We start from the raw sequence: 16,510 nt of genomic DNA, 5'->3' as shown, positions 1-16,510 counted from the left end.
GGCCATGTCTATACTAATGTAACCATAATCTATTGCTCCCTGAAGTTTTGTATTCCACTTGAGTAGTAACAAGGCAATAACAGCTAGGATCTAGATCGAATTTGCGTGGCTGCGCCACTCCAATAATTTCAATTTTTTTTTCCAAAAGGACTTTGTTTTTGCCAATTGTGTTTCTTTTGTTCATTCAAATACCATGAACTTCCCTTCCCACACAGTTGTGCCTTCATGTTTCAGGCCAAAGAACTTCTGGAACAAAGTCAACTAAGCATGTTTGTAGACCGGAAGCTAGGAAGCAATTACGATAGTGCTGAATTGGAGGAGATAGTTCAGATTGCTTTGCTCTGCACAATGTACAGACCTTGCCACCGTCCCAAGATGTCTGAAATTGTTAAGATGCTGGAAGGAGGAGGTGGGGTTGCAGAAAAATGGGAGGCCGTGAAAAATATTGAGGACCCAAACCCCGACTGGTCATCAGAATTTGTGTCAACTGGTATAAATTATAATGATGAAGACCAGTGCAATTCGATCGAGCTTCAAGCCATTCAACTCTCGGGGCCAAGGTGATTTGGCTACAGCTTGTCATGTGTGTATATATGTAATAATCAGTTTTAGACTACCAACTTGGGAAGGCAAAGGAAGCATAGGGATGCTTCAGACTTTCCGTTGAGTAGCGTGGTATGTCTATAATATCTGTTCATGCATATGGCTTTTCTGAAAAGACATGTTTACGGCAAGACCTCCTTGCTGGACAAAAGTTAGTGACATAAAGCAAAGAATTGGAATATATATATTTAGATAAATAATTAACTAGCGGAATCTTCTATTTTGCATCTGAGATTTTACTACTACTCTTTACTCTCCAGGACACAAGTGGAGAAACTCCATTACGCCAGACCCATCCTTAGATCTTTTTTACATGCAGCTTATTATTAGTTGTATATATACTTTGTAAACAAAACTTACTTTTAATGACCGCCCTTTTTTTAACGATGTCAAACTAGGATCATCACTTTTTTGTGGACGTGGCTAACGCACGACCATCCTCGTGAAATGCACACCACCTCGACGCCGCCCTCCTCGCCTTCTTCCTCCGCGCGTGCCCTCCACCCACCTCCACGCCATGGGCGTTAGGGTATCGGCGGAGCTCCGCATCTGCGGAGCTCCAACGAGACCCTACCGCCCGCGGCGACCTCCTTCCCCTCCCCCCTCCCGCATGCTGTCGCGAGCTCCAGCCATGACCTCCTTCTTTCGAGGCGAGCTCCGGTCATGGGCGCCCCCACCCCGACCTAGCCTGGCCACTAGAACCCTAAAGCCGCCCTCCCGACGTCCCCACCGTGTAGCCGGTCGGCCTCCCCTTCTCTTCTACGCCCGCCAGAGTTGGGGAAAATGAGAGGGAGAGAGTGGGGAGAAGCTCGCTGGAACCCTAACTCCCACATGCTTGAACGCTGGAGGAGGAGGACACACCTCGCCGGCGTTGAACCCGCCGCAGTCGCCGGAACCCTACCGCTTGTTCAGTCATGAAGAAGAGAGGGAGGGACGTGGTGGGGAAGAAGTGAGGGAGGGACGCATCCGAGAGAGTGGGTGGGCGTGCGGTAAGAAGCTTTTGCCTTTTTATGTGTGTCTGTCATATTTGACTACACACATGACTTGCAGATCTGTGATACTAAACTAGAGATCCAATTACCGCCATCCTCAATTACCTTTTGGCGAATACTTCCCTTATTTGTGCCAATGAAGGGACTAAAACTTGACAAGAGTCATAATTGAAATTTCACACTGCGTCAGATACTCAGATGTTACTGACATTACCATGAATTGCATTTTCTCATAAGGTCATTTTGCAATTCCAAAAGCAGCATTTCCAAAAGCAGACGGCCTTGTGAAATAGTATCTATCAATGAGCCATTTCCAGAAACGGCTAGATAGTTTGTTACTGTTAATCACACTAACAATGGCGGCAATACACTATGAGTTCTTATTTTTAAGATAAACTTCGTAGAAACATAACTTTTATGAATTTCATTTTGCTTGGTATATTTCTTTTTCAACGATAAGCTTCAAATGGTTTTGAATCAGATTATGGTTTGAGAGATATTATGTTTTAAAATTTTAAATTATGAAAAGATTATATGCATTCATATGTCACATGTGTTCAGTGTTTTCCTAAACGCTAAACGGTAAACAGTCGGTCACCTACCGTTTGGACATTATTCGGGCAAAACGTCCCATTAAACGGGCTAAACGGCCAATTAAACAGGGTAAACGGGTGATTAAACGGAAACGGCGCACCACCGTGTAGCGTTTACACGGTGTTTAAATGGGCTAAACGACCGTTTAGGCGAACAGTGCATGTGTTAGGTGGGTTTGTGGAGTGCGGAATTCGAATAACTACCCTCTGTCCCTAACTAAATTAACTTAGTTGTCCTAAGTCAAACTATTTTAAGTTTAACTAAATTTATAGAAAAGAGCACACGTATATTTATGACACCAAATTAGTATTACTGGATGCATAATGAAATATATTTTCATAATCCATTTATTTGGTGTCATAGATGTTGTTACTTTTTTCTATAAAGTTTAAGAAAGTTTAACTTAAGGTAGTTCTAAAAATTGATTTATTTTGGGACCGAGGGAGTTCGCGCCAGCGCAATTGCATTATTACAGATAGAGGTTGTAGTTGCTTTTATTTGGTGGGAGAGATGTTGTTTGATTTGGCACGAGGGATCCTATCAGGTTTGTTCATAGAGGATATGCACAGTGTTAATGTTTGCTGTACGCGCATATAGAATAATCACACCATCAAAACGCTGACTACATGCTAATCATGCACCATTCTTTACTCTCTCTTTGAATATCTACTGGTAACTTTTTTCCTGAAGAATGGGCGGTATCTAGTGGAAGATGCAGCCAAGGACATCTTTAGCTAGTGAGTCATAAACATTTTGTTAGACAAGTCAAGTGAGACACGTAAATCAAGAGAAAAACAAGCAAATTAAGTCTCTTTACTCGTATACATGTATTCATACACGCATATAATAGAAATACGATTATAGGTGGAGTCGCGTTCTTGATAATATTTTAGGAAACCTATTGAAAATTGTATGATTATGCATATCTTGCTTCAATTTACGGTAAAATAATATTTTTTTAGCTTATTACTGCAAATTTTACAGAGATTCTTATTTTTTCACTGTCTAATCTCTATTCATGATTATGCACGGTAAAACTTGTGTGATTTTATTATGAAATACTTTGGTTTTCATAAGCTACCGGTAGGTGTTTACTTTGGTGATAACTGATAAGCTAAGTCTTTGCTCATAATAATGAGATGGAACTGTTTAGGTCAACTAATCCTTTCACGCAGACAATGCTATTGTTCTTTTTTTTTTTGGGGGGGGGGGGGGGGGGGGGGGGGGGATAATTCAGCAGAAGAACAGTATCAAAAAAAAAATCAGAAGCAGAGGTGATCCATTCCATTCGATCACCAGCCATCGCCTACACCATAAGCACCTTCTGGCTCTCTGGCCAGGCGTCATCTGCAATTCTGCATCAGGACTGCCAACGTGAGGACAATACGGAACTACTACCTATACGAACCCTTCAAAATGAGGTGCTGATCAGTTACTCGACGGGTGTCATTTTCGCGTCCAAAAGATGTGAAAGCTACTAAACTAGCAGTGTGTCAAACTTTTCTCAATCTGAATGTGCGTGCTGTTTCAGTATTATCCCGGGCCGTTGCTAACTCCTATATACAGTCAATCAGAGAAGAGACTGGGAAACAAGAATGGAAGGATCCATACGACAGCGAAAAATAAATGGTAAGGCGGCGCGTCAGCATCTACATCCACATCTATATATACAAGAGTAGCCATGTCATGTGCTAACTCTCAAAAAGCACGTTTAACTTTAACCAACAAGCCCTGGTGGAGGAGTACAGTTTTGCTGCATCTATCCAATATGTTTTGCTGCGTGGATGTTAAGATTCCCTGAAATATCCTACTAGATTATAAGTAGATTTGTGATAGTTCGCTGAATTAAAATGTACATATATTTATTTATGGTAAATAGCTAAATTAATCCTTTTATATGAAGCGACAAAAGTAGCGTAAGCGACAGAGATGTTATATACATGACCTCATTTCTAGGGTTTGTTCCAGATCGAGTAGTAGATCATGTAAATAGTGGACAGTATACTAGCTATTTTGTCTCACTTAGCAAGCGTGATCCGCATACGACACGCGTTGACCGTGAGAATATATATGCCGCGCCACCAGACACTAACAGTTGTTGAACATTATTAGTTTGATGATCTCCTTCGTGTACTTGGTCACTGGAACTAATAAAATGCACCATACATGTATCTCTTCTCTATGTTCAGATATATATACTAGTACTTCGCACTACGACAACTAAGACTAGTTAACACAAATTCATATATACTCATCAGTTGTCCTCCTCTCCTTTAATTTCTAGGTAGCTGAACTCTGTGCCATGACACGAGCAATCCGGTAGCTTGTAAACGCATGCATTCATGCACAAGCATCATGCCGTGAATGCACTAGTTACTTCCGCACCATCTTCCCTCGGTTCGTGCATCTCGGTGCACACGAAGGCGTGCGGTACGGTGGTCCTTGGCATGGCGGCGCCGAGCAAGGGAGCCACCAGGAAGAGCCTGATTTCAAGAACCCTGGAGCAGTGCAAGTCTGGGCTGAGCCGGATCGGCACTGCCGGACGGGCGCGGTCGACGTCGCCGGCGGTCGCCGGGTGCTTCCCGGTGTACGTGGGTCCCGAGCGGGTGCGCTTCGTGGTGCGCGCGGAGTACGCCTCCCACACGCTCTTCCGCCGCCTCCTTGACGACGCCGAGCGCGAGTACGGGCACGCGGCACGGGGCCCGCTTGCTCTGCCGTGCGACGTCGACGCGTTCCTCGACGTCCTGTGGCACATGGAGCACGGCGATGGCGGTGGAGACGAAGATGAGGTCCGCACGGCCGTGTCGTCGTCGCCAATCTGCGGCTTGCGGAGCTTCAGCAAGAACCGCGCCGCGGGATACAGGATGATGAACCCAAGGTCTTCCCCGGTGGTTGCTAGGATTGGTGAGCACAGAGAAACTCTGCATGCGCGAAGTCGATCATACAGTTAGGTATGTTCCGATGCATGGTCTTGTATGAGCTAATCATCGTGTATATAACTGTATATATTGATGATCATATGGCTTTGTGTCTTGGAACAATTACTAGGCTTTAAATTAATAGTTTTCATAAAAAACGAGATCTTTTGTTCTGGAGAGAAAAAAAAAGTATGACAATTGACAAACATAACAATACTCGCAATTCTATGGCTGTAAAATGGGTTAATACCCATTTCCATTACTGAATAACGAAAATACAGCAAGAGTTTAAGACGTTCTAGAACGACTACGCAGAGCCAACGAGAATAGCAGACAGAAAAGCAAACAGTTTAACTACTACCAGACACCCAAGCTAGAACTACACTCAGCTCGCGACCAACTAACACCCACAAAAGGCCAAACAGCAGTACGATCATTCTTCCTGACTTCAGATAGAAAGGGCTGGATCAGCGTCACCATCTCTCCCAGCGTCCTGGATGAAGTTAGTCCTCACAGCAGCATCTTGCGGCTTTGACAGTAGTTTGATTGCAATCTTAAGCATGGCATTGACACCTTCAATCAGCATCTTCTTCTCATCTTCAGAAAATTGACCTGCCCAAGAGCACATGAGAGCACACACATGACAAATTATCCCAAGGGGGCTCTTGAGCACTTTTCGCCTTCAAAGCAAATCTTGTTCCTATTCTTCCAGATAGCCCACCAGATAGCAGCAAACCCAACTCCAAAGAACTTTTTACCATTTGGTATCCACTTTTTACACCAACTCCAGCATTGTTCAGGTGAGGCAGGAATATCATTATCACCCAAACAGATAGCAAAAGTTGCCCAGATTACTTTGGCATTAGCACAGCAAAAACAACAGATGATGCATACATTCATCCCTGGTCACAAAAACAACAAGTGGGACTACCTTTCCCTGGTCACAAGCTGTCTTTAGTTAAAATAGCATTGTTATGCACTAGCCACATAAAGATTTTAATCTTGGCAGGGTTCTTGCCCTTCCATATATTTTTAAACAAGGGCCCATTCTCATTAGTGGTCATTGCCTTGCAGACAGATTGCACAGAGTAAGAGCCTTTATTTCAAAATTTCCATTTAACAAAATCTTCACCATGTTTAAAATGACATTGAGAAACATCAGCAAGGACTTCATCCCAGTCAGATTTCAGATTATCAACTAACCATCTAGTGAAAGATAACGGTAGATGTCCAAAAATAGTGAAACAAAATTTGTTAGGTTCACAAAATGCTATCTATCTGTTGGTGTCGTTAGTTTACAGTTAGCTGTGATAATGATAGGTTCATAAATTCAATTTAGAAAGTTTAGTATTATTTAGCTTAATATTGGTAGGAATTTTTGTGGTAAATTGATGATAGCTTTAGCCATGAAATTTTTACAGTAGGTTCATTAGATTATTATGTACAAACTGTAAATTTTGTAGCCCTAAAGTAGGTTGATAAATAGAGTAGCTAGTACCCTTGTTTTATCATATATAGAGTAAATCAGTATTAATAGTAGGAATACCTTTAGTTGCAAGGATAACATATGTCATGCTTCATATTTGTTAGGGGTAACAGTAGGTAACTTAGCACCTTAGTCGGTAGAACTAGCTTAGTAGCTTGATAGATGTATTTTTATTTTAAGAGTTGCTGTTGCCGTATTACTAAGTGTTGCATCATCATTTCATGCATGTAGATCACGAGTTGGTAGAGTTCGTGCCTGCGGACGAACAGGACTAAGAGGAGATTATCGAGGAGTACGAGGAGGAGGTTCTCGTACAGGAGGGAGCCCTGGAGCCATTCATTGCTGACTTTGTTGACCCACCGCCTACCCATGGCAAGCCCCGGTGCATAACCCCTATTTTTGAATGATTACTATATATGATGTGTATTTACGTTACAAGCATTTTATGAAAACTACATGCATAGATATACTTACCTATGAGTCCTACTAGTATAGGTCGAGTAGCTGCTATGCTCAGGGTATCGGTAGGGTGAGTAACCTACCGTTACTCACAATAGGTGAAAATTATGATCACTTATGATAAAATGGTGGAAAGGAAAATGGAGACCGGGCAGGGAAATGGTTTAGTTATTGGTGGGTGTAAGAGGTTGTGTCATGCGGCCAATAGGGTATAGCTTGGTTACACTTTTTCCCTGTCAGTGTCGGTTAAGGACTGGCCATTGCATAGCTGTCTAGGCAAGTCACAGATTTATTATCCCGAGCACATACTTGGGTATGGACGCAGGAAAGACTTGTTGCTCTCTTGTCGTGGGTTTCGGCTCTTTCCAGACCGACTGATTGGATGCGGGGATGGTGGAGGTCCTTGGACCGCACTAAGTCCGGGACTTAGGAGCGGGGGCTTGGAGTCCAAGTTTGGACGGGGACCTAGACCCTATGACAGGAGGGTGATGGGTTGGTCCTGCTTGTGCCTGGGGTACAAGCGGGGCGTGTGTTTTCGGGGTACCCAGCTGGGGGCATTGATTCGCGAATCGTCGGGCAATCCGGTATGGCTTGTCTATGGTCTAGCACCGTAGTAAGAACTAAAAAATGAAAGGTGTTGAAATGGAAATGATTGCTCAACTCTTGCTTGAAAGTAGAACACGTGCTTACTTAGAATGGCTAGATAATGAATTAATCATGGCTGCTAATAATAACATAAATAAGGACTCACTATTAGTATTGCTTTCTGCAAAAAGAAAACCAACAAACCATAAAGCTTATCATATTCCTTGGAGTCAGGAAATTATTCCCACTAGTCAGATAAGTCTTGCGAGTACATTGTGTACTCAGGGTTTATTTACCCCCGTTGCAAGTTCAACTTTAGGAGTACTATTGTGTGAAGGATTCTTCTGGTGGGCACAGACGGATCCTTGTTCTTTATCGATAGATGTTTATTATCATTCCGCTATTTCATATTCTGCACTCTGAATTTGGCAATGTAATAATGAATTTCTAAGAACTCCAGATGTATGAAATGGATTAAGTTTTGTAATGCGTTCTCATTATTGGATCCTTGGGGAAAAATGTGGACTATTCGGGCTCTCCCTTAGGGTGTGCCCGACGGAACTCGCCCGCTATAGCTCGCTTTTGGGGTGCTCAGTGTCTGGTGGAAGACGAGCGCCTCCGTAAGTGTGTTATTTCGGGCGGTTCTACCATAGTTGGTACCAGAGCCAATAATGAGTTTACAAGTTCCATCACTCTTTTCTAAAACTTAAAAATTTGACCAACAAAAGTTTTGCGAAAAGTAGGATGCGACAAAATTATCTAAATAAGTATAAACCCTAGCAATATGGTCTATCTAGGATAGCGGCACTGGTTTTATCTAATCAGTTTTCTGCAAGTACACTGACTTACATTGCGTAAGAAATCGCTTAGCATACGGAAAGTGAATGTGCGATGTGCCGAAATTTTGCGAATGCCGCTATATTCCGGCTTGAGTGAGCGTATAGGTCGATGCATGGATCATGATATGGGAATCTTGCTAAAACTAAACCCCCCTACATGTATAATTGAATTAGTAAAGTGATAGGATAACTAAAAGAATGCTTTAATAATGTCTAGTCGTTTCTCTAATCCCTTGTTTCCGATCTGGAGGGTTGTTCTAAATGGATGGTTTCTATCTCTTATAGATGAACCTAAGGTCCGGTCGCGGGAGCACTAGTGCTGGGGGTGGGGGCACAGTCTTAGCGAAGGCCAAGGTGAAAGTGGCCGAGCCAATGATCACGGCAACGGGGAGAGCCATGAGGCTCCACTTCTGGCTCCTCCTCCGCCACCGCCACCTCCGATGACTCATGCGGAGATGATGGCAGAAATGATGGCTGCTCACCGCGAGTCAGCCCGTGCCATGGAGCTGCTGGCACAGGCTATCGGTGGTTTCGCCTGTGGAGGCCACGGGGCAATGGTGGGAACGGGGTGGTGCCCGCGGTTTTGAGGGAATCTGCTCTTATTAGGATTTCATAAAGACGCACCCACCCATGTTCACACCATTGGCTGAGCCTCTAGATGCAGAGCATTGGCTTCGCATTCTGGAGCAAAAGTTTCTGTTGCTCACCGCAACGGATGAGCAGAAGGTGCGCTTTGCGGTGCAACAGCTGTTGGGATCCGTGAGTGTATGGTGGGATACATTCAATGCCATGCAGCTGGTGGATCACCGGGTGACCTGGCAGGAGTTCACTATAGCCTTCAGGGAATATTATATTCCTGCCGGTGTTCTCAACAGAAGCTGACGGAGTTCCTAGATCTGCGACAAGGGAGTATGTCCATGATGGACTACATCAACAAGTTCAATCACTTGTCGCAGTATGCCGGGACTCATGTGGATACAAATGAGAAGAAAAGGGACCGTTTTTTTCGCGGCCTCTCTTGCAGCCTCCAGAAGAAGTTATATACTGGGAACTATCAGACCATTGGGGCAGTAATGAATGCTGCTATCGCCATGGAGGGCTTGCAGCGTGACTCGCAGGTAGAATGGAAGCACAAGCGGGTGGCTACGGGGTATTCTAGTCACCCCCATGCCCAAAAAGTATAGGTTGTCAGGCGGGTGCCCTATCAATCTTCAGGCAGGCATTCGTTTTGATAGCCTCATCAGACTTTCTAGGTTCCTTCCACTCAGTATCGTGCACCCACTCAGCAGGTGCAACATCAGCAGCCTCAGGGATAGTAGGTCCCACCTCGTCAAGGACTGGGGAACAAGCCTGGCGCTTGTTTCAAATGTGGCAAGGAAGGCCACTATGCCCGGGAGTGTCCGTAAAACTAGCCGGCCTAGTCTGCTCAGCCATCAGCTAACTCAAGGCTAATCAAGTGGACAGTGATTAAGAAGAAAGTGCTAGTCAGTTGATCTGGACAGGTTAATTTCATGGAGGCTGAGGAAATATTACAAAATGAACCGGTGATGGCTGGTATGTTCACCATTGATTCTCATCCAGCTTATGTGTTATTTAATTCTGGTGCATCACATTCATTCATGAGCATGGGATTTGCACACCGACACAATATACCTCTTATGGCTATATCGTTTGCCTATAGAATCAGTACTCCAGGTGCACAGATGTGCGTTAATACTCGGACGGACACAGTGAGCTTAGTATTAGCCACTCACAATAACCGTCTCTAGTTCATGATATTGCCTGGGCAAGGTATTGATGCAATTCTGGGAATGAACTGGTTACGTGTTTATGGGGTAGTCTTGGATTTGAAGCAAAGAATTGTCGAGTTATGACTTCCTTCTTCTGAGGATAGGATGTCTCTTCTTGTACCCTAAGATCCAGTCTTACCTGTTGCTGCTCATGCTGAAGCTTCTCCTGATCTTGCCTCTATTCCGGTAGTATGTGAGTTCCTAGATGTTTTTCCTGAAGATCTACCTAGGTTGCCACCGGACAGAGAGGTGGAATTCTCCATTGAGCTAGAGCCTAGTACTGCTCCTATCTCCCAATGCCTGTACCGCATGGCTCCGAAGGAATTGGCTGAAATGAAGAAGCAGTTGGAAGAGTTGTTGGAAAAGGGCTTCATCCATCCTAGCTCTTCACCATGGGGTTGTCCAGCCATTTTTTGTGAAGAAGAAGGATGGCACTCTTTGGATGTCTATGGATTACCACCCTCTTAATGCGGTAACTATTAAAATAAGTATCCTTTGCCCCGCATAGATACTTTGTTCAATCAACTAGCTGGTGCCAATGTGTTCTCCAAGATTGACCTTCGTTCAGGCTATCATCAAATCAAGATTAGACCACAAGATATACCAAAGACAGCTTTTTCTACTAGGTATGGGCTGTATGAATACCTAGTCATGTCTTTTGGTCTCACCAACGCTCCTGCATTCTTCATGTACCTGATGAATTCAGTCTTTATGCCGGAGCTAGACAAGTTTGTAGTGGTATTCATTGATGATATCCCAATATATTCCAAGAACCAGGAAGAGCATGCCCAATACCTTTGGATAGAACTGGCTCGATTGAGGGAACACAAGCTGTATGCTAAATTTAGCAAGTGTGAATTCTGGTTAGACTGAGTGCAGTTTTTGGGGCATGTTTTGACACCTGATGGTATCTCTATTGACCCCAGCAAAGTGCAAGATGTGCTAAATTGGAAGTCTCCCAAGTCAGTGCATGTCGACAGAATATCACCGGCAGTCCTCCGAGGGGTATCCCACGAAGTTAGATTGATCGGCAGAGAAGCGTGTGATCAAGAACAAGAAGGCAACAGAGACACACGAGTTAGACAGGTTCAGGCCGTCAGTATGACGTAATACCCTACTCCTATGGTCTGTTGGTTTGTATTAGCAATCGTATGATATTGCATGAGTTTGGAGGGGGGTCCCTGCCCGCCTTATATAGTCCGGGGGGCAGGGTTACAAGTCGGTTAGATCTAAGAGATAACCAAAAAGTAATAACTGATTACAGGAATCTTGGGACCATACATATCCTAACAGATCTCATAGTATCTTCAGGATATCTTCCTGGTGTCTTGCGGGAGGCGCCGAGCAGAGTCGTGCCCCGCAAGGCTTCGTCTTGTAGGGTGGGCCACCCCTGAGGGCGCAGCCCATGTGGTCCGCCGTGGGTATCTAGGGTTGTACCCCCCATAGCTAGTCCCCGAGCGCCTTGTACCCATTGTGTAACGCCGTCTTGAGCTTGTCCAAGCAGGTGCGAACACGGCCGAGCAGTCAAACTCATGGTCCGACCACCGTGATGAGTTGCCGAGCAGCGTGATCCATCGCCGACCAGCGTGAACCAAGTACAGTTTGCCATAAGGGTGTAAGGAGCTCAAGTTCATAATAAAAAATTTCTTCGCAGTGGACCAAGTGTGCCCACTTAGAGTTCGACCACGAGAAAAAGAGATAATTTTCTTTAGCTTCAAGAGGCGCGGAGTCTTTCAGAATAAAGCAAACACATTCAACGCGAGGTGAAGTGTGCCCACTTAGTCCCTGAGCCTAACAGTAGATGACGTAGTCATGTGGTGCCAGGGTCCAAAGTAGAAGAATAGTAGAAGACCAGCCGAGCAGGCAGCCAGTCCCCGGGCGTAGCCCCGAAGTGAGAAAAAAGCACATTCACCACAAGGTGAAGTGTGCCCACTTAGTCCCCAAGCCTAACAGTAAGTGACGTGGTCATGTGGTGCCAGGGTCAGAAACAATAAGTCAACTGAAGAAAAAATCCCCAATGCGTTGAGGAACCGAGACGTAATGCTGACGCAGTCCCCGAGCCTCAAGAGGAAATCATGGAGAAAACAGAATCGTGGAGAAAATAACGGAGCAATGGCTGTACAGTAGTAATTACTAAGCCATAATGGTTGGCGGAGATGTCGGCGAATATTCGGCGAGTAATAACCAATTGCGGCGATAAATGGGAGATACGGGCCACGGTTGCGTGAAAGGCCAGGTAACGGCCCACCTTGCTATTGTAGAGAATTCGGAGAGGCGCAAATCGCGGGAGCAGTTTCCCAAAAACCCTCGAATGCGAAAAGGTGGGGGAGGTGTTTTATAACTACGCCGCCGCACCCCATGGTCTCACCTTTGCCACTTTGCCATTTCATCTTCCTCCTCAGCCCTCGCTTTTCTAGATTCACCTCCATACTTGCTTCCGCCACCAAACCCTAACTAGATCTGAGATATGGCACCGAAGAAAGGGGCTGTAAAGCCGAAGAAGACGAGCCCCAAGAAGGCGAGTGTCGAAGTCAGGCGTGATGAGGAGTGGGTGCCATCGCACACCGGAGAAGCAGAGCTCAATAGATTGGTGGAGGCGGGAGTTCTTCTTGACCTTGTTACCGCCGGATGGCGGCCGACCCTCGATGAGCCCTTCCCAATGCCCCATACTGATGAAGCAGTGGTGTTTGAGGATTACTTTTGGCGAGGATTGGGATTTCCTGTTCATCCTTTTCTGAGGGATTTGCTGGAGTTTTGGGTGGTTAGTCTGTGCAATCTCCACCCAAATACCATTTTGCATATCTCAATCTTCATCCATTTCTATGAGGCATACCTCAGAATCCTTCCCCATTTCAATCTATTCCGCCACCTGTTTTGGCTAAAGAAGAGAGGTGGCGGTGGTTCCAAGGTGGTCGATAGAGTGTACCTTTAGCTGCGCGACGGAATGGCGGGCGAGTATCTTACTGTGCCACTAAACACATCCCTGAAGGGGTGGAATAGTAGGTGGTTTTACATGAACTAGATCCACCCTACCGTCCGCTGCGATGCCGACCACGTCTCGAAGAGCCAGAGGAGCTGGTCAGAGATGCCAAGCAGTGCTGATATGGAGCAAGTGAGGGAGCTCCTTGGCTTAATCAGGGGTGTGAAGACCAACGGTGGATTGGTGGCGGCGAGCTTCATAGTGCGCCGCGTCCAGCCCTGTAAAGAGAGGGCCCACCCCACCTTTGAGTTCAAGGGGGAGACCGACGGTACCCGGGAGAGGCCGGAGATGCTGTCGAGGAATGTAGTGGAAGAGCAAGCTGCAGAGCTATTCGCTCTGTTTGCCTCATTCAGCATGTCAGGATATACGAGGCCCTTTAGCTGCAAGAATCTGCCTCCTCGGGTAAATATCTCAGTTGTGTGTTCCTGAAGCTTTTTATTCTCTGTAGTTATCGAGGAGTGGACTGATTCACTTATGCGAAGATCCATTTGCAGGAAAGAGCGGTGTACTTGGGCGTGCCGAGGGTCGATTGGCCACAGGGAGTAGATGCCCGGTGACCAACACAGCCTGAGGGGGGAGCCGTCAGCATATCTTCGGAGAGTCCATCCCCGGTGTCAGAGAAAGTCTAGGGAAAGAGAGCAGCAGCAGATGAGCTGGCTCAGAAGAAGAGAAAGACGGCTAGCGCCACTCCCCTAAAGTCGAGCAGCATCTTGCTTGGTGGTGACCAGACCACTCGGATGCAAAGGACCACGATATTCGAGTGGTTGGATGACGACGAAGTTCCGGGTGCTCCTCCACCGAGCTCGAAGGCGCCCCCACACAGCACGTGCACAAAGGGACAGTCGATGGTAGGGGAGGAAGTTCCCCAACAATAGATGATGGGAGTCCCCGAGCAACAGGCAAGGGGAGCCCCAGAGCGGTGGGTGGAGGAAGTCCCCGAGCATCAAGTGAGGGGACCCCTAGAGCAGCGAGCAGAGGAAGTCCCCGAGCAGCAGGCGAGGGGACCCCCGGAGCGGTGGGCGGAGGAAGTCCCCGAGCAGCAGGCGAGGGGACCCCCGGAGCGACAGACGGAGGAAGGGCTAACGACAGAGACCGTGGGATCTCCACCCCAAGACGCAGGCGTCGACCGCAAGGCCACGACTGGAGGCTCAGGTAGGCAGCACCGGTTCAAGAAGTTGTACCAGCAGACCAAACCATAAGTATCCTTGCCTTGGAGTTACTTTGGTTGTCATTTCCTTATCCTGTTTTGGTGATTGACGCGCTGATCTGACGTAGAGGAAGGCGTATGGAGGATCCTGCCCCGCCCGTCCAGACTGACGAGCGGCCAAAAACTAGCCCCGGGGTGGAGGAGATGCCGGTGGACCCCATCCCGGAGTCCCCGGGTACTTGGCAGCCTGTGGAGGAGTCAACCGTCCCTTCTGCTAGACTTGACGGTGACGAACAGTTAACGTTGACGGCAGACGAGTCGGCGGTAGTGCCCAAGGCAACGGCGGGAACCACCGGGTCCTCAGGAGCAGAGGCTGGAGTTGCCGGCATCACACCAGAATCTAGAGCGGAGAAGCCTGTGGTGCTAGAGGAAAAGACGACGCTCCCTAAGGCATCGGAAGGTTTGGTTGGACACGCTATTCAGCCACCGAGCCCCCTGGTGGTGCTTCCAGCTGTGGAAGAGGAGGACGAGGTGGAGGATATCGCGCGTGATGAACCTTGACCTCAAGCTGTCCGAATCCTTCGAAAGCACGGCGATGAGGTAGTGGTTGTCGAGGAGGAAGACACCACCAGGGAGCTCAAGAGACTGGAGTCCACCCTTGACGAGGTGATGAAGCAGATCAAGGTTAGTACCGCATCTGGAATGCTCCTTTTTGAAATTGGAGATCGGAGTTCTTCTTCATAGTCTTGGCATTTTTGCAGGGGATAACTCAGACTGCCCATCAGTGGCGGTAGCTGATAAAGAGGATGGAGCCCCTCACCAAGGAGAATGATAAACTCAAGGAGGTGATGAACCTTATGGAGAGAAACATCCAGAGGGCCCAGCGCGAGCGAGACCTTGCAGAGTCCAACGCGCGGGACCTGTAATACCAGAAGGGCATCCTATCTCAGCAGCTAGCGGCTACGTCCGAGCAGCTACGGAGCAAGTTCGAGCAGCTGGCGAGTGCTTCCATGCAACTGGAGCAGACATCTGAGCAGCTCAGAAGCATATTCGAGCAGAAGATAGGTACGGTGTATCGATGAATGTTTTTGTATTGCTTGACAGTCATAGTGTTGATAATGACTATTGTGCTTGTAGAGCAAGATGCAGAGCTTAGCCAGCTGCACCAAGCCATCGAACAACTCCTAGAGGAGAAGACGAAGGAGATAGGGCAAGCAGACAAACTGGCCGAGGAGCTAAACGGTGAGTACTTCCTGGTCGGAGTTTCTGCTGAATTTGTTTCTTTGCTTGATGGAACCTTGTAATGCTTGCAGACTACCATCGGAGGGTCAAGGCATAGTTTGATGTGCTGGTTCAGGAGGCCAGGATCCAACGGGAGAAGTTTGACGCCATAGTTGCCGGAGTTAAACCGGTGCTCAACTACGTCGACCTGGAGGCGGCCCCTTAGCCCGACGGTTGGCCACCGCATTCAGACACTGTCATCCAGAGATCTAGGGTGGCGTGGGAGAGCTTCAACCATGACGCTATTGTTACTGCCATTACCCCTGCCCTTGCGGTGGTTCGGTCCCACTATTAGTCCATTGACCTTCAAGCAATAGGGGTCAGATTTGCCGAAGGGATGGGCGAGGCGGAGCACCAGCAGTTGGAGGATGAGGTGGAGGACACGGCGAAGAAGCTGGTTGGCGATATCGACCTATTCGGCGAAACATACGACGATGGCGGAGCTCGGTGATCTGCTCGGAGAAAAATATCTGTAACATCTGGAGATGGTAGTTAGAGCGTGTGAGAGCATAGAAAACATTTATGTATTTGTATAAATATTATAAAGTGCATGTTTATGCAGTTTGCTGGCATTTGTGGCGAGAAATCATTGTAGTAATAACCCTAACACAATTATACGTAGTATAAGTAGCATTTGAGCAGTTAGTTTGTTACTGAGCTCTTTGGCCTTAGCTAGCCCATAGTCCATAACGCTGAGCGTGGAGCCTGTGCATGTGTAGGAGGAACATGCGTCACCAAAGAACCACAGCCGATCACCCATAACGCAGAGCGCGGAGCCCGTAGCACCTGTAGGGAGAGATCGAAGACTGGGTCTTCTCCATAGAGCACAGAGCGGA

General features: G+C 46.9%; 1 protein-coding gene across 1 annotated transcript; it reads left to right on the top strand.

The window, feature by feature from the left end:
- The first annotated feature begins 4,636 nt into the window (after window positions 1-4,636).
- Window positions 4,637-5,140, top strand: LOC136515505 (protein SMALL AUXIN UP-REGULATED RNA 12-like). The gene has a single exon (XM_066509074.1). The coding sequence runs from the start codon at window positions 4,637-4,639 to the stop codon at window positions 5,138-5,140; it is 504 nt and encodes a 167-aa protein (XP_066365171.1).
- Window positions 5,141-16,510: the final 11,370 nt, after the last annotated feature.

This window comes from Miscanthus floridulus, chromosome 17 (assembly GCF_019320115.1).
Source record: "Miscanthus floridulus cultivar M001 chromosome 17, ASM1932011v1, whole genome shotgun sequence".
Lineage (NCBI taxonomy): Eukaryota > Viridiplantae > Streptophyta > Magnoliopsida > Poales > Poaceae > Miscanthus > Miscanthus floridulus.
Note: the sequence above shows the minus strand (reverse complement) of the source record. Positions and strands in the feature narration are given on the sequence as shown.